The sequence below is a fragment of the Aspergillus fumigatus genome, chromosome 3 (genome assembly GCF_000002655.1).
Source record: "Aspergillus fumigatus Af293 chromosome 3, whole genome shotgun sequence".
Taxonomy (NCBI): domain Eukaryota; kingdom Fungi; phylum Ascomycota; class Eurotiomycetes; order Eurotiales; family Aspergillaceae; genus Aspergillus; species Aspergillus fumigatus.
Genome location: NC_007196.1, coordinates 3,361,974 through 3,379,829, shown reverse-complemented (window position 1 = coordinate 3,379,829; position 17,856 = coordinate 3,361,974). Strand labels below are relative to the sequence as shown.

Below are 17,856 nucleotides of genomic sequence, written 5' to 3'. Positions count from 1 at the left end.
TGATCATGGCACAGAGTGATGTCAAGATGAAACTTGAGTATGCAAATAAGATTCAGCATGATGCACGTCTTGTTCATGGGCTGCTCGAGACCTGCTAGGAAGTTTTCAAGCTCGGGCTCTGCTCTGAGCCCCATTGAACCTCAGGAATGCGTAAGGAAAAGGCGACTCACGGACTACAATGATAGGACCAAATCTGCGGTCCCACCTGATGCTGCCTACCTTTCCTTGGAGTTCTCGATCACCATTTCCTCCTTGATTCCATCTTTAGCATAGCCGTGAGAGTTTCCCCGATTTCCGCGGAATCTGGTATGGAGCCTTGCGCCTGTGACCGTCTCGAATGGTTTAATGGGACTTCTGGGAGGACCATGCCTGTTGGAAGAGCAGTAAAGCTCCGCGCTGTGCGCGCCCGAGCTCCCGGGTTGTAGCAGGTATGTCGTAGATCTGCATGGCCTGCATCATCCACTCATGCCCCCCCTATCTTGCGTCGTGTGGCATACATAAATACTTCCTAATTAACTATCCATTGGAGCAACTTCTGAACCGATTCTCCTTTCTGACGTCTCATCGCGTCTTTCCACTCGCAGCATGGCTAAGATCAAGATGTATAGTCGAGGGCTAGGCCTCCGAATGGCGATTCTGATCACCTGCCAGATTGCGTTTGTCCTATTCGGTGGGATTCCATGAAACCCTCACAATTTGACGGTTGTGTGCTAACTCTGTGCTTTTCCAGGCTATAATCAGGGTGTCTTCTCCGGAATCATCAACAATGAAGACTTTCTGAATATCGTCAACCACCCACGCGCGGGCATGCTCGGATTCCTCGTGTCAATCTACAATCTGGGCTGCTTCTTCGGTACTTTTATTGCCTTTATGACAACAGACAGGCTTGGGTTCCAAAAGTCTATGTGGTTTTCGATGGTCTATGTAGTAGTGAGTGCAGCCCGCGAATGAATGAATGATATGAACAGCGACTAATCTGCCTGGCTCTATAGGTCGGTGGTACGGTCCAGACATGCTCATACTCCCTAACGCAGTTACTCATATCCCGCTTCGTCAACGGTATCGGCACTGGGATTATGTCAACATTAGTGCCTGTCTACCAAGCAGAGCTATGTGAGGCGCGGAAACGGGGAAAATTGGTGTGCAGCCTACCGCTTGCCGTTGGGGTTGGGATTGTCCTCGCCTATTGGTTTGACTATGGTATGACCTATGTTACGGGGTCAATCAGTTGGCGATTACCCATCGCTTGTCAGGAAATATTCGCCGTGCTTGTAGTCATTTTAGTTGCTGGGTAAGTCGGCCAGTTCCGTGTACAACTGCACTTGAATTTATATTGGTCAGATCTAACGGGTGTGACAGGCTCCCAGAAAGTCCCCGGTGGTTATACAGGAAAGGTCGTAACGAGGAAGCACTGCAGGTTTTGTGTGAGGTGTATGACCGGGCACCTGATCACCCGAAGGTCCTTGCCGAGTCGGAAGGAATCTTACAAGCACTCGAGTTGGAAAGCGCGCGTGGAGAATACAGATGGTCTCAGATCTTCCTTAAGAGAGATGATTTGCAGACTGGTCGACGGGTTCTTATGGCTTACGGGCTCCAGTTCATCAACCAAATGGGCGGTACCAATATCATCGTTGTAAGTGACCCGCATGCACGTTTGCAGGCTGTTCGAACTGACAAGAAGCCAGTTCTACGTTACAACAGGTGAGAATCAGACTGCTGTGTCTAAATAGGGGCTGGAGCTTTTCTGACTCATTGCCTAGTCTTGCAGGATAATGTTGGCCTCACGGCAAAGACGAGCTCACTCGTTGGTGGAGTGATTCAGATTATGTTTGTCATCGGTAGGATTTATCTCGACATATTCGTGCACAAGACGCAAAAGATTAATCATATCGCTCTAGGTTCATTGTATCCTACACTGTATGCAGACCGCCTTGGACGTCGAAACCCCATGATGTGGGGATCATTCGGTCTAGGCTCCTGCATGTTGATGCTTGCCATCCTGTTTTCGTTCGAAGGTATCTTCAAGTCTCCTTTCCGAGCACTTCAGCGCTTTAACGTTTGATCAGGAACCTCTCAGGCAAAGCCCACAGCGACGGCGGCTGTCGCTTTCTTCTTCCTGTTCATGCTCATCTTTGGAGCATCGACCAATTGCATCCCATGGCCATACGGACCCGAACTCCTTCCTCTACATGCGCGCACCAAGGGGTATGTCCGCGTGTCGAGTGATATTTGTTGTTCCCTGTAGTCTTCTAACTCGAATAGACAATCCATCGGAGTGTCCGCAAACTGGCTCTGGAACTTCTTCGTGGCCATGATCACTCCCATCCTCCTTGAGAAGCTGCGCTGGAAGACCTATCTCATCTTCATGTGTCTTAACTTCTCCTTTATACCCGTAAGTGGAGCCGACTATCCCAGTCCACTGACCCTGACCGTCATGTACTAATCCTGGGCCTCTAGCTCATCTACTTCTTCTACCCCGAGACCGCCAATCTAACCCTTGAAGAAATCGACGGTCTATTCCTCAGGGATTCGCTCAAGGCCCACCACACCGAAGAACGCCAGTCGAAGGGTCACTCCGAGGTCATCGTCGAGAAGATCGGCTAGATCATACGCAACAGCCTTGCCTCTTCAGCGCAGGGCCAGTGCAGTGGTCAGCAGACGCCTCGCAGCCCTGGCCCCGGAGCTGAGGAGAAGCCGCAAGACAGTAAGGGAAATCAAATCGACGCAATGCAAAATTGTTACGATCCAACTTTCAGACATGATGACGGTGACGTTCACCAACGGAAGGATGGAAAATAGATTGTCTACATACCCTGTACAGCTGTCAAGCTTAGCCAGATGAGTCCTGGTAGCTGGTAGTCCAACCTGCCTCTGCGATATATACTTAGCTAGTGATTATGTGAGTCTAATTATAAAACGACATACGTAGTTAATGAACTTTTTTTTTCTTTAATTTCAAATAGCATCCAATGCTCTTGAAAAATTAGCTTTCTTTTAATTTGGTTTTCCCCCCTATCATTCTTTTGATAGATAGAATTGATTGATCGGCATAAACACAATCAAGAAGCACAAACACACATAATGATAAGATACGAAAGCATGGCGTTCACTACAACCCCTTTTTATTTCTTCTCTCCCGGGCATCATTTCAGACTTGCAACAATTCATATTCGATGTAGGAAGAGATAGAATAAAAAAAAAGAAATAACACATGGAAAAGAAGAAAGAAAAGAACCCACAAATGCAACTCCGAAACCGAGACGCAAAAATTACGAGAAATAACCACGACGACCGGTTGAAGATGTTAAAGAACTACCCGAAATGGTTAGGTGGTTGCTGAAGTCCGCGGCGGAAAATGTGGAATCGAAACGCGAATGCGAGAAGGAAAGCAGCTCTGGGTCGTCGTCGTCGAGGTGTCGTTAGCGGTTTTGTCGTCAGTGAACTGTTTGCTTTAAGTGTCAATTTCCATCCCCGTCGCCATTCCTACGCTATTGTTTAGTCCCGCCGCGCGCATGTCGCTGCCGACTGGCTGGGCGCACATCATTTGCAGGAGCGGGAGGCCCGGTTCCGTGGTCGTGTCCAGGCCTAAAACGCCTGGGCCGCTGCTGTTGTTATTGCATTGTCTGTCTGCAGCGCTGAGTACTTGGTTTTGCTCAAAGATTACGGGAACCGAGCGGAGATTGTGCACGCATTGTTCCCAGGAGGAGGCCACAAGCTGAGCCTGGCTGAGGTCTTCGCTGAAGAGATAGAAGGCTGGGGCAATGGCAGGTCCGGCAGGAGTGATTGGTCGCGCTGTAACCAGGTACGCGTTGAGCGCGCGGTTTTTCATGAGGATCTGCGAGTCCAGAAGGTACGCGGCGAATTGCTTGTCAATGTACTTTTTCCAGCCACGCACGGCGGCCGCCATGTCGACGTCGTCGGTAGAGATTCGTTGCCAGCTGATTCCGAGGAGGTGGGTTGCGTCGTCAACCTGGGGTTCGTTCGGGGTTAAGGGGTTGGTGCGGGCTCCGGCGTTAAGGAGGCGGTGGTTGTCTTCGGCGGTTGTCTTGTGAAGTCTTCGTTGAATGTGGGCGAGCGTGATGTCGTCGACACGGGAGGCGGATGGGTCAAGGCGTTGCGACTTGCGGCTGTGAAGTTCGGACGAACTGGCCAGGGACCGCGACGAGACAGGAGCCGCTGTGGCAGCAGCGTTTTCGAGCTGTTCTTCGTACCAAGTGCCTGTCTGGCTCTCTGCAGAAAGCGACATGCCGGTGCGAGGATTGATAAGTGTCATACCCTCCCCATAGATAGGCTCCTCCTTGGGCGCTGGCGCGGCCACTGCAGGCGCGCTCGAAGCACTGAGTGCTTCCTCAGACTCGGCTTCATCTCGCGATCTCTTGCGCGAAATTCTGGAAGAACTGGCGGCCGTGTTGGCCAGCTTGGGTGCGGAAAAGACATTGTTGGAGGCCTGAGAGTGCACGCCATTCCTGAAGAATGAATTGTGAGACGCGGCAGAGGCCGAGTCGAGCTGCGACTGGCGAGGGAACTGAACAAAAGCGTGTTCCTGGCGAGGGGATAGGACCATGGCGGGTCCATCCGCAAGACCACTGAGGAGCATTGGGCACATGGCTAGAGACTTGCGAAGGTGGTTAAGAGGGTGAATCCGAAATCCGAAACTGTTGCGTTCTGTCCTGTTAAGTGAGCTATAAAATTCAAGCTAGAGTAACCTGTCGATGAAAGCAAGACGGTTGAATGACGCCGATGAAAAGGAAAGAGATGCGGAGAAGGCGGTGGTTGTCAAAGGGCTCGGAGAAGAGAAGTAATGACGACGGTCGTGTGTTGCTGGAGAGACTTTGAGAGCTGAGTGAGAGATGGAAGGTGAGGAGAAGGAGAGGAATTGGGACGAAAGAAGAGGAAGGAAGGGGAACACAGGAAAGATGATGGGATTAGACGTGATGGCAAGCAGTGAGAACTTAGATCCACGGGATCAGCGGAGAGAAGAGAGATTTGGAGGAAGAACGCGTGAAAAAGGCGCTGACGGATGCGGATCTTTTCTGCGTCGCTTAGAGCTTCTTTGGAGGATGCGGAGAGAATTCACACTGATACTGTAAGATACAGTGCCAAGCCCTGCAGCACTTGCAGTGTTGCTATGCAAAGCACGGCGGTGCCCGGCAGCCGCATACCTTACAATACCGTAATGATGTGCAGCCCCCACAAGATCCAGATCGGCCTATAAGGATTGCCGCATTATTGGTTGATGAATCACAACGCTAGTCAATGTAATGTGGGTCAGTGTTCTCCGAGACCCAATTTGAGTGGTCAGAATATGGACGCCCTGTCCGCGCGTCGGCCCCTTCTATGCGCCACCCTGCACAATCATTGGCCAATCCGGCTGTTGCTGGCCTGAGGTTTCAGCTGGGTCATGATTGGCCCGTCACTGACGCCCGCTTGACAACACGCAACCAAAAGTGATTGGGAGCCTTGCAAATTGGCCTAATGCCTCAGGACAACACCAGCGTGGCTGGGAGTTTTTTTTCTCTCGGGAAGAGACCAAGACAACCAAGGACCTCGATCCGTCATAATGATGGACACAAGGTAATTCATTGCATTTAATGTCTATCCAGAAAAAAAAAAGCAAACTCTATTTGGTAGCACATGAGAAGTATCCTATATTCACAGGGAGAAGATAAAGGGATAAAGAAAACGTTGGCGAGAATGAAGTTGAAGAAACAGAGAACAACACACATCCGACACCGGAACCTCGTGCTAATCTAACATGACAGTCAATGTTCATAGAAAAAGATGGAAAGAACCAGTAAACCTCTGTAGTCCCCGTACGGATGATGTCCGTGATGCAAAACGCGGAAAAAAGAAGGGAATACCTCCGAAGGTCAAAGCATATTATCTGATGTCGTCGCATCTAGGAAGGCGAGACCGGCTGCATTCCCTGCATGTCGCCGAGTCAGGCTTCCAGTCGGCCAAACATGTGGATGATCTCAACGGAAGCACGCATTGATTCGGAAGAGAGGGTGAGGAAAGAAAATATATGGCCAGGGACTTGTCTTTCAAAGGGCCTCAATATGAAAAGTGAATGAAAAGTATTAAGCCAGAGTCCTGCTTTATGGAATCTTGCATTTTATTTTGCTGACGCCAACAGGTGACAAATATATCTCACCCAGCAATATTTTTGCGTTGCCGCGCCTCATGCGAGGTTTCTCGCATGCTCTTCATTGTATGCAGATTAATCTGCATTCTTTGAACATTTTCTTTACGCATTCCCAGCAGTTGCGCCGCCAAGCATGCCCTTGACCTTGTCCACAGACTCGGGAGCGTAGCTGGGCGCCATGGAGCCGATCAGCAGGAAGAAGATGAGAACAACGGCACCGATGATGATAGATTTGCGCTGAGCGGGGTGGTTGGCACCGTACTCAGCCCAGGACCGGTTGGCCTGGCCAGCGTACTCCCTAATCTTATCACCACCAAGCTTGTAGTAGACCAGGCCGATCAGAGCAATCGAGTAACCGAAGAATTGGAGAGGGGTAACAGGAGTCTGCCAGATCATCATCGATGCAGCGACAAGAAGGATATCTTTCAGTACACCACAGAGGGTCATGACAAGGGATGAAGTCTTTCCGATCTGCGTTCAAGTGTTAACAACCAAAATGGGAAATGCGAGGTTGGCGGACACTATCTTACCAGGAAAACGACGGAAACGTTGAGCAGGAAAGCAACAACAGCGTTGGCCAGCAAGGTCCAGATACCAACGTTGTAGATGTGGCCCATAGTCAGATTAGGCACTTCAACGAACAAGGCAGTGACACCATTCATCACAGCGCAAACAGGAGCGAAGTAGTACAGGGAAACGAGAGGGTCCATCTTGAATTCAGCAGAGCTGAGAAGGCGCTGAACCATGACCAAACGGGTGGCTTCGAAAACAATACCGCCAATCTGGAACAGGAAACCGATGAAGACGAACTTGATCTCACCAAACGAGGCAATGACGACACCGATGACAATAACAGCGACGTTGAAGAGGACTTTCAGGTTGACGGGGGCCATTCCCATAGCCCAGGTAGCGAGCAACACAGCGACCGGAGTTGTTGCCTATGTACCGTCATCAGCAATTATCGCCAGCAAAATGGCAAGTTGATCAGAGCAGAAACACACCTTCAGCATCTGGATAAAGGCAACACTCAGGTACAGGTATGTCACATTACCGCAGATCAAACTCAGGGAGAAGAAAAGGCCAATCGGTACAATAGCGCGCAGGTAGACCCTTCCAGTCATCTTCACAGTCTTGCGGCCATCGAGCAGAGTTGTTGTGCGGGCGAGAACCTGAGTCATGAAAGTCGCGAATGCCAAGTGCCATGTTGTCAGGATGATAGCTGGGAAGTGTTAGATTTCGTTTGGCGAGACTTAACGACCAAAAAAAGACTTACGGAAGCCTGTACAGATAAATTGTTAGTAGGCTGGATGAGAAAACTTGATCGGCTAAAGCGAATTGGCCAGATTTCACTTACGGAATTGGGCATAATCCAGGATGTGCTTGTTGAACAGGATGACGCTGGAACTCAAAGCAATCCAGAGACTAACAAAGCCTCAGCATAACTGATTCTTTATTGTTGTATCAAGATGAATGGTTGTGCTCACCTCACATAGACGGCAGGGTGGAATGTAGGCTTGGAGGGCTCCGACTTCTCAACGGCGGGATTGACGGTGGGCAGGGTGGGCTCTGGGCGAGAGACCTCGCCGGAGACTCTGGCTTTTTCTCCTTCGTTACTCATTGTGAAGAGTTGACTCTGGTCGGATAGGAATTGCTTAAAATCGAAAGGGCGCGGCCGTAGAAGGCTGCTCTGACCAAAGCGCGCGGAGGCCAGGGGTGAAGCTGTGAAAGAAGAAGAAAAATAGAAACAGAGGTCTAACGAGTGAGACTAGAGTTGGTCAAGAATGATGAAAAGAACAGGAACCAAAACGGAAAACGAAATAGAGGACAAGCAATGCTTCGACCGAAGGGAGATGGATGAACTTGAGGTATGTGACGGAAGAGGAGAGGGGAGACGGAAAAGAAAAAACAGCGGATAGGATTTGAGTTTCGTCTGAGAGTAGAGAGGTACTCCGTTCTTACACGGAAAGAAATAAAAAGTAATTGTATTGCGTAAATATCCAAGGGTTGGGGGATCAAACACGGGTCGGGTTGGATTAGGGGGCTAATGATCTGGCTCAGAAGAGCAAGTAGTGGTTGTACGTAGTTGTAGTAGGTACAACAGAGCTGCTGGACCAAATAATAATAATAATAAAAATGAAAATGGAAGAGAAATAAGATGATAGCGAGATCGTGGGCTGGGATGAGGTATGTCGTTCGTTGGCAAAAAGTTGGACGCTGAAGCTAGTCTTAGCAAGCGTTGTCCTCTACTCCGTAAACGGTGGTACGTACAGTGTCAGACGCAGCCGAAAACTTAGTTTAGCTGGGGGGTCTCCGTAAGGTATGCATATTCCTGTTGAAAGCATCCCCTCTGATAATACCGTAGAGCCTTGGGATTTGGCCCACTTGGAAGATGTGACAAGAATAGCGGTGGGGGCAGATGGGGCTAAATTCAAAAGCGGTTAAGTCCCAACCACTACCACTGGATGAGGTATCGGCTAGTACCAAATCAGAAGTTGAAACACCCGCAAGTGGTTCCGACCTTCGAGCGCCCAGTTTCAACTTTTTCTACGTTCTGGCCAACAGAGATCCCAATTCAGACTTCTGTGTGGCCAAGTGGAGTGGAAGAGGCGAGACCGAACAAATTGACTGTGGTATCCGTACTCCGTAGTGGTATTTCGTTCGTTGTGTTTCTTTGGTGTGATGGTACCTTAAAAATGGCACGGAATAGAGTACCTACTATGCAACCTGCAGTGTGCATCTACTTCTCAGGTGCTACATAGTACAAGGTACGGAGTAACTGCAAAGATAAGATGTGTCAATTTGAAATTGAAGCTCTAATGTTCGGACTTTTGTGTACCTGGTGGTGGGGGTACCCAGAAGTGCGAGAAGCGAGATCTAATTCCTCAATAGTGAATGCTTTCAGTATGCTAAGTACAAAGTATGGTCACTCGTGGCGAGCACCTGGCTGATGGTGAGCTCTTTGTTTCGCTGGTGCACGCCAGGTATCCACTTCTCTATCTTCTTCCTTAAATTCTTAGCCTCCTGCCCCTTTTCCAACTTCATGGTTCCCAGACCTGAATATTTGGCAGATTATTAGTTACTTCCAGCAAGTTCCTTTAAAGAAAAGCTGTGTGCCCTATTATTGAAGCCAAGTTAAGGAGATATTTTAACAGAATTCGTTATCTTCATAGGCAGTTCATCAATATGATACAACAGTAACTTATTTTGACCGCCAGTGAAGCGTCGAAGGATAATCATTTTCCTGCCGACCTCCTGATCTTCGTTATACGTACTCTCCATCATCAATTCATGGACTCTGATTGAAGGGTACGACAACAAACCGGCAATATCTTGCAACATTGAACGTTGATCGAAATTAACAGTGACCTGCTTGTCACCACCTGCATTACGCAAGCAGTCTGAAAGCCAAGCAATCCAATACCCGCCACTTATCCATAGCGCCGCCGCGAGGTCCCTTACTTGTGGGGAATGCGGCGATCTCAATCCAATGAGCTTTGAAGACCTGCCGCTATCACGCCTTGGTTCCCTGATGTTGCATGGGACCTGACTTCTTGTGGCATGCTCTAACCTTCACCTACCTAAAGTAGTCTATCAGGGACCAACTGAAACCAAGGACATGGGTGATGAAATGGGAAACGATCAGTCAGGGACCTACGAGCATCTGATTTTCGGGCGTCCGAGTGCCTACAGTGTTTGTCTGCTTGTTTTGTAGGCTATGGAGGGTGCCTACTCTACCAACGGGGCAACGACCCGGATTACTTGATTTTCAGATAAGCATCGCAATGTGTAGTAGGATGTTCTTGATAAGTTCCCAAGTCTGCACGGTTGCCCGAAAATCAGACAAGCAGAGATTACAATGGATCTATAGATCCACTGCCACACTGCATCATCCAACACAGGGACAAGACCAGCAGGGGCCCTGATAGCCGGTGAGTACATATACCTAGTACTAGTGTTAGTACTACGGAGCAGGTCCCTGACGCCTCGTCATCACTTATCAGTAAACTCCAATGGAACACGGGCATAATCAAGTTGATCAACGATTTGGCACAGTTTCTGGAAGAGATCTACAACAATAATTAGCGTTTCTCTTTCTAGAGAAGATAATCAGTGGGGCCCTTTTTTCAACCATCCTCTGCTGGATCTGCCAAGCTATCAGTTTCCGAGCAGCAAGCTTGGACCAGAATGTCGCAAATGCTGGCCAATCCAAAGAATCATGGACAATCGAACTAGATTTATCCAGTGCCTATCTACCGGACGGAGTAAAGGGTGACTATTCCCGATTTCTTTTCTCTTGGCTCCTCTGAAGTGCACAGAGGGAATGCCTTTCAATGTCTGATACGGAGTTGTAGGACGGATATCTTTTGACTTACTCCTTAGAATAACCGAAGCAAGGACGGCTGTGGAGCTTCCTGCAAGCAACCTACATCTTCCGGATGGAAGCGGTTGCTAGACTGACGATCTCTCTTGAGAGTGATCGTGAAACAAACACAAAAGTGGCTTTATTCGATCACAACCGTTGCCAGCATGGAAAAGAACAAGCCCAGTATAGAAGTAACTACTTCGTATTTGTACTGGATTAAGAACGACTGTTTGCGCTCCGTTCCGTGCTTTTGTTGCCACAAGCAATCAAATGTTGAAAAGGTTATCCGGTCTGATATGAAGCCGCAAGTGACATTCTTGAGGTTCCCAGCTCCCAGCCCTCGGCGCCTATGGGCTTAAGGAGGAATATGCCACCGGAATATGCTTCGCTAAGCTGCGGAGCGCATAGATCTTGGGTAAGACATTGAGATGAAGATGATGTTGTGCCTGTGTTGCTCTGGGATTGGACAATAAGCGAATTGTGTCAACATCTCAAGCAGCTGGGTTACGGAATCTACGGAGTATCATCTTGTGATCCGCAAAGGGTTTAGTCACTTCTGTGTAGCTGCCGCAGAAATTTGGTACAAGGTAGATATCTTTATTTAGGGTACGTAGACTGAAGGTTGTGATACTAATGGGGTTAGATATTGAGGTGCAACCAAGCGCGTCTGTGGCCATCTACAGAAATATGATAGAGCAGGTGAAGATTGAATATTAGGTATGCTAATGCTAAGGTGCAGGCCTCCACAGATACCGTAGTTAAATTATCCAACAAGATCGTAGGAAATACCCAGATGGCATAAAGAGACTGTTGTGGTTGGTAGGACAGAGTGGTAGGGTTCATGGCAGCGATGGCACTTTAGGATAGATAGGTCCAGAAAAGCACGGAGTAGATTAACAATAATTGCTCATAACCGTGGATTATCTGCCCCAGTTGTTTCCAGACCATTTCCAAAATAATTCTTGAACAATCCCCCCCCCCTTTTTTTTTAAAAAATAATAAACATTATTATATTTAAAATCATTATTTTTGGGGATGGTGGCCAATTTCTCCTTTTTCCTTTCCCCTCTCCTTTCCAGGGCTCAACTAAGGTACAATCTGCTACTGTTGGGGCCTTTGACTATTGATTGGCCTCAGGACTTTAATTTGAAACAGGCATTCCCCACAGCTTGTTTGTCACGTTTCGTTCTCCCGACCGCTCTGCGATACACCTATCTTTACTCCCCTCCTTCTTGCTCACCGTCTTCCTGTCTTCAGTCCCAAACTCTCTCGTTTACTCTCCTTTATATTCTGCAGTCTCCTGCAGTTTGGCATTTTCTATGCTTAGTCTCGCTCGCAGAACTTTGAATCGCGTTCCCAGCTTCCAGGATATCCTACAAGGCAGGATGACCCACCCCGATATGTATGAACTCTCCCCTCTCGAAGCTCTTCAGGGGCATGTTGTTATTCTTGCAGTGAAAACTGACATTGCGGGTTTTCCCTCCAGCTCCGTCGACGTCCTCGTCATTGGTGCCGGACCTACTGGTCTTGGTGCTGCTAAGCGTCTCAACCAGATCGTACGTCCTTCAATGCCGATTTCGCAGCGCAATTGATCGCATAGCTGATGCCGATGATAGGATGGCCCCTCATGGATGATTGTTGACAGCAACGAGACTCCTGGTGGCCTTGCTTCTACCGATGTTACCCCCGAGGGATTCGTACGTTTACCATTGACGGGACAATCAATTGATCATGAATTCAAAACAGATGGTCTAATAAGTAGCTAGCTCTACGATGTCGGTGGTCACGTCATCTTCTCCCACTACAAGTATTTCGACGACTGCCTCGATGAGGCCCTTCCGAAGGAGGATGATTGGTACACCCACCAGCGTATCTCCTACGTACGCTGCCAAGGCCAATGGGTCCCATATCCTTTCCAGAACAACATTTCCATGCTTCCCAAGGAGGAGCAGGTCAAGTGCATCGATGGCATGATCGATGCCGCTCTTGAGGCTCGTGTCGCCAACACCAAGCCCAAGACCTTTGACGAGTGGATTGTTCGCATGATGGGCACCGGTATCGCCGACCTTTTCATGAGGCCCTACAACTTCAAGGTCTGGGCTGTGCCCACTACCAAGGTACGTTTGAAAATCGGGCATCGGATTGCCGTCACTTGAGAACAAACAGGCTGATGTAAATCAGATGCAATGCGCCTGGCTCGGTGAGCGTGTTGCTGCTCCCAATCTCAAGGCCGTGACGACCAACGTTATCCTCGGCAAGACCGCTGGTAACTGGGGTCCGAACGCTACATTCCGCTTCCCCGCCCGTGGCGGTACTGGTGGTATCTGGATTGCCGTGGCCAACACTCTCCCTAAGGAGAGAACCCGCTTCGGTGAGAAGGGTAAGGTTACCAAGGTCAATGCCAACAACAAGACGGTGACGCTGCAGGACGGCACCACCATCGGCTACAAGAAGCTTGTCTCCACCATGGCTGTTGATTTCTTGGCCGAGGCCATGAACGACCAGGAGCTCGTTGGTCTCACCAAGCAGCTGTTCTACTCTTCCACCCACGTCATCGGTGTTGGTGTTCGTGGCTCCCGCCCCGAGAGAATCGGTGACAAGTGCTGGGTAAGTCAATACTACAGGCCCAGTTTCCGTTCTGCAGTCTCCGTTTTTTGTGCTAACGTATGGGCTATTCAGCTCTACTTCCCCGAGGACAACTGCCCTTTCTACCGTGCCACCATCTTCTCCAACTACTCCCCTTACAACCAGCCTGAGGCCTCGAAGAAGCTTCCCACCATGCAGCTTGCCGATGGCTCCAGGCCTCAGAGCACTGAGGCCAAGGAGGGCCCTTATTGGTCTATCATGTTGGAGGTCTCCGAATCCTCTATGAAGCCTGTTAACCAGGAGACTATCCTGGCCGACTGCATCCAGGGTCTGGTCAATACCGAGATGTTGAAGCCCACCGATGAGATTGTCTCCACCTACCACCGCCGCTTCGACCATGGCTACCCCACCCCCACACTGGAGCGTGAGGGTGCTCTCACTCAGATCCTGCCCAAGTTGCAAGACAAGGACATTTGGTCTCGTGGCCGCTTCGGTAGCTGGCGCTACGAGGTTGGCAACCAGGACCACTCCTTCATGCTGGGTGTCGAAGCCGTTGACAACATTGTCAACGGTGCTGTTGAGCTCACTCTCAACTACCCCGACTTCGTCAACGGTCGTCAGAACACTGAAAGACGTCTGGTGGACGGTGCTCAGGTATTCGCCAAGAGCAAGGCCCAGTAAAATGTTCCTTTCTCATGTACCACGATGATTTGATCAACCTATGTCAATCTTAATACTGAATGATGTCTTCAACGGGGGAAAAAAAGTCTAGAAGCGAGACTGGGGACAACGGAGCATTTTCTATTAATTCGACGTCCGAGGACTTCTTCGCTGGCGTTTCATTCTGTGAGCCACCTTATTTTCTTCTTCCAACCACCCTTTGCTCCTTTACCAATCTTGCTATACCATTTCTCAAACATAAACAATGTTGTTAGACTTTCCTCGCATCTTTTATATACCTTGCCCTTTATTCTGATGAATTCCATCATTCTGATCCTTCTTTGACTGGCTCGTTTGGCCTGAGGTGATCTTTTTATATAGAACTGCTCCAGTTGAGACTTCTTGCTAGCTATAGTATATCACTAATATCTGATTTCAATCTATCAATTTGAAGCAGCCTGCTTTGCGCTGAATCTCATCTGTAAAGCAGTCCTGCCGTTTTGGGCTTGTGTGATAAGGCATCACTCAAAGACAGGATAAGAGTACATCTTCCAGTGGCCTCCACCACGAGGTATATCCGTTTTTCAGCGATCGCAGATCCACAATAGTTCTTTCACAGAGTATCTACAGAGTAGCTATACTGTAACCAATCAGTAATCAACATTATTGCTATCCAGTTCCTCTGACTGTACAATACTTGCCCAGTTCCATCCTGACGCCACAATTGAGAGATACAGCATACTCCAATCAGCAATACTGCATTAATGAATTGATAACGATCGCCACGTAGAGAGACAAATATCAGTTTAGTCAGCACAAATTCGCAAGCCAGAAGACAGCATCCTGCGACCTGTGCCATAACCCGTGCTCAAAAGTAAGGTAACTACCTAGCCAATAATGAAATCCATGAGCTGCATAAGCCCCCGCCCGATTGGACCAAAATAACGTTAGGATCCGCTGCCCCGACGGCATCGTCCATGGATCTATAACGGAACGGTGAGCAACACGCGTCCAGGGGCGATGATATAATCAGTTTGTTCAGCCCGTCAACTTGTCACAAGGGTGAAACACGATGGGTGGCCAGTCTCAAGATAGCTCTATTCCCCAAATGGAAACAGCTTGATCTTCAGAAGGCAAGCTTGTTTTGGCGGATCTCCAGTCTCCCTTTCAAGTCTCCGTCATTCTGTGGCGAATGGCGACTTTGGGATTCACCATGATTCGTTGAGTCATGGGTACAGGACGCGTAAGTATGGAGACAGGATTGATGGTTAAGGTCTCGAAATAACTCCCGGCAAACATAACCCTGTAGACAACAGTTTGGACCTCAAGCAGTGTCTCAAAATTATACACATGTCACTATACTTAGTGTCACTCTGCTTATGTGAGATTCTGAAGCTAAGGGTCCCAAAAATTTACAGTAGGAAAAGCTGAGTCTTACAGTGACCCCCAGGAGTTCACATTTAGGATTGCTGTTTCATATGACAGCTCGAAGTCTATGGATGCATATCCCAGCATCTCGCTCATTCAGATAAAATTGATGTTTGCGGAAGATGCACGAAACATAAAAAGTCAGCAGGAGCTAGAGTGTAAATATGGGATTGGGACGACCAGCAAAAGGCGCCAATTTACTAAACACGTGCACTGCTTCTGTTGACTTCGTACTCCCCTTCGTCGGACACTTGAAGGGTAGCTGTCAAGGCAGCAGTTGGATGCTCACATAGTCCATACCAAGTCTTAAACACTCCTCCGTAAATCAGAGGTTGATTTGATGCATACTCTTTCACTCACGGCCCCATTCGGCAACCGGCCTGTCTCTCAATGCAAGGAGTCCAAAATCGGTAGCGTCATCCTGCGCAAATGGATCATCCAACTCGGCAGTGGTAGCGTTGATGTAGTCGCGAAAGGCAGCTGAATTCTCAAATGCCGTGAGATGAAGAATACTCTTCTTTTTGTTAGCCACAGGTTAGCAACACAGCTTCTGAGACCGCATAGGATATGTACGAACAATATCTATTGGCTCAGAGTTTCTGCGACTCGAACATGGTCTTTTCTTGAAGATCAGGTACTCTGCAAGAGATTGCTTGGAGCTTGCGAGTAGTGGCGGATCTGTGCCGTCAAGGGCTTCCTCTAGAACAGACATACGATTTTTATTGGTGCCTGCCACTTGACTGTCATGCTGAGGCGTATCAGGGGTCAAGACAGTCTGTGCTCCAAAGCCTGGCTGCTGTTCCATATAAGGCACTTGCTGTGCTATGCGCACCGCCTCTTGTCCCATGAGAGCCGCCTGTCGATGCAACCAAGCGGGTTCTGGCACAAGGACCGGCCCCTGTCCTCGATTTTCTGCGGCGAATTGCTGCCCAGTAGTATTTATGAAGATCTGTTGTGCCTCAAACCAAGCCTTCCAGCGTCTCAAGCGGCGATGGTCCTTCATGCGGCGTTTAAAAATATCCCCGACGCTCTCGCCCTGGGCCGAAGGTGGTCCAGGATTTGGTCCTTGCTCAGCATGTTCGAGTATCTTATGCTCGTCCGAGGCCACTGGGACAATTGTACCGCCGACTACACACATGTCATCTTCGGTGTTGTTATTTTGGACCTGTTTTTGATGAGACATTACAATTCAAAATATCTTAATCCGGGCGTTGTTACACTTACGCTTGGGTGGGTTTGGACCCGACGATGTCCATTGACTTCGCCCGGTTTTCTTGAGTAGTCTTCCATCGAGCGTCTTGGAAAATCCAACTCTTTACCAACGTAATGAGCTGCTGAGTGCGATGGTTGAAGTCTCGGATCAACCCTGCTGATTAGAGTCCCAATTTGAGAAGTGTCAGTGTGTTGAGGATCGTCGGAAGAATCCAGAGATTTAGGATAACGGGAATGTCTTGGGGCAGTGAGTGAGCGTTGGCGAAAGCGTCGAAGTGAATGTGAGAGTCTTTCTCGAAGGTCAGGGTCAAGCAAACATGTTTTTGCGTGGTGAAAGCATGAGCTGGTGAAGTCCAGTGAAGTCCGGAACAATCTAGGTCTTCTTTCTGGAGTCAGGTCACACGGATCCCCTGCTAATAAATGTGACCTCAACTGCCGGTATGGAAGACATGACCTGTCTATAGCCTTTGAAGAAGAAGCTTGCAAACTAACAGACTCATTTATTAGCAGACTGGCTCTAGAGAAACAGCAAGTATGTTGCAGCCCTGAAGTCCTGTCTGTCGTATGGAGATTGCCGTTAACTAAGGAACACTGCTTGCAATTGCAATGAAGTCTATCTGTTAAATTCTCCTTCCGACTCAGATCTTGCAACATGGTGGTTCTTTTCAGCTCAAATGTATGTGATCCACATTGTGATTCTTTGGCATTTGATGGCAAGGGAGATGATCCACGGATGCCCTGGTTATTCTCCTGTAACAAGCTAGTGTCGGTATTTGCGTCGGATATTGAACTTGATATCGACTCTGGCTCCTCACTGTCCGAGATAGAGTCAACCAAGTGAGCTCTTGAGTCGATGAAAGCTGCGCCATCACGGTTCACGGCATGACGATGTACGTGCGGTTGGGGCAGACGGAAGACTCGAGATTTCTGGCGGAAAATCGTTCTTTCAAGGTGATATTGAACGTCTGTTTCGGAGAGAACTATGGATGTCTGTCTGGACCGGAACATGACTGTTTGTGGCGGATTCGCCTAAAACGGAGGAGGATCACAGAAAAGAAGGGAACGGCCATGTCAAGAATATTGATGCAGACGATGACTCCCCGTCAAAGTGTAATGAATCTATCCGTGATACATGTTTACCTGACTCCACTTGCCAAACGCAGAAAGATCATTCGTGATACTCGCGATAAGCTGGGAAAGAGCCATGGAGTCGATCTTCGTGGGCAGTTTTGTATATAGTTTAGAGTTACCCTTCTTCAGAGAAGACAGCAATTTGCTAGTAGGTAACATGCTTGTCAATGACATAGCCTGGTAGATCCACTCTAAAATGAGGTCTAATACTTTCAATGTGAAAGAATGCATGTAGTGCACATCATGAGATAGCTATCCACTGCATACTGCATACGTCAAGTTGAATGTGGCATCATGCTTTGATGCCTGCTGCCTCAGGCATAAATCTATA

At 48.7% G+C, this 17,856-nt stretch overlaps 5 protein-coding genes across 5 annotated transcripts; 2 read left to right on the top strand and 3 right to left on the bottom strand.

The window, feature by feature from the left end:
- Nucleotides 1-585: 585 nt before the first annotated feature.
- AFUA_3G12720 (sugar transporter-like protein) lies at nt 586-2,604 on the top strand (the record flags this gene model as incomplete). Its single annotated transcript, XM_749256.1, has 8 exons — nt 586-670; nt 731-930; nt 993-1,291; nt 1,342-1,701; nt 1,843-2,015; nt 2,067-2,205; nt 2,263-2,392; nt 2,458-2,604. The coding sequence occupies 8 exons, from the start codon at nt 586-588 to the stop codon at nt 2,602-2,604; spliced, it is 1,533 nt and encodes a 510-aa protein (XP_754349.1).
- A 373-nt stretch (nt 2,605-2,977) lies between these two features.
- On the bottom strand, nt 2,978-5,044 carry AFUA_3G12710 (uncharacterized protein). Its single transcript, XM_749257.2, has one exon. It carries the CDS (start codon nt 4,604-4,606, stop codon nt 3,452-3,454), a length of 1,155 nt encoding a protein of 384 aa, XP_754350.1. The 5' UTR covers nt 4,607-5,044; the 3' UTR covers nt 2,978-3,451.
- Nucleotides 5,045-5,510: 466 nt separating this feature from the next.
- Nucleotides 5,511-8,500, bottom strand: glfB (uncharacterized protein). Its single transcript, XM_077804453.1, has 6 exons — nt 7,630-8,500; nt 7,500-7,567; nt 7,419-7,424; nt 7,147-7,364; nt 6,676-7,083; nt 5,511-6,616 (listed from the first exon to the last, which is right to left on the bottom strand). Exons 1-6 carry the CDS (start codon nt 7,761-7,763, stop codon nt 6,248-6,250), a joined length of 1,203 nt encoding a protein of 400 aa, XP_077660604.1. The 5' UTR covers nt 7,764-8,500; the 3' UTR covers nt 5,511-6,247.
- A 2,990-nt stretch (nt 8,501-11,490) lies between these two features.
- glfA (protoporphyrinogen/coproporphyrinogen oxidase) lies at nt 11,491-15,115 on the top strand. The gene is made up of 6 exons (XM_077804452.1): nt 11,491-11,910; nt 11,995-12,064; nt 12,125-12,205; nt 12,275-12,625; nt 12,690-13,115; nt 13,188-15,115. The coding sequence occupies exons 1-6, from the start codon at nt 11,828-11,830 to the stop codon at nt 13,773-13,775; spliced, it is 1,599 nt and encodes a 532-aa protein (XP_077660603.1). The 5' UTR covers nt 11,491-11,827; the 3' UTR covers nt 13,776-15,115.
- A 117-nt stretch (nt 15,116-15,232) lies between these two features.
- On the bottom strand, nt 15,233-17,765 carry AFUA_3G12680 (uncharacterized protein). The gene is made up of 3 exons (XM_077804451.1): nt 16,407-17,765; nt 15,760-16,347; nt 15,233-15,696 (listed from the first exon to the last, which is right to left on the bottom strand). The coding sequence occupies exons 1-3, from the start codon at nt 17,400-17,402 to the stop codon at nt 15,535-15,537; spliced, it is 1,746 nt and encodes a 581-aa protein (XP_077660602.1). The 5' UTR covers nt 17,403-17,765; the 3' UTR covers nt 15,233-15,534.
- Nucleotides 17,766-17,856: the final 91 nt, after the last annotated feature.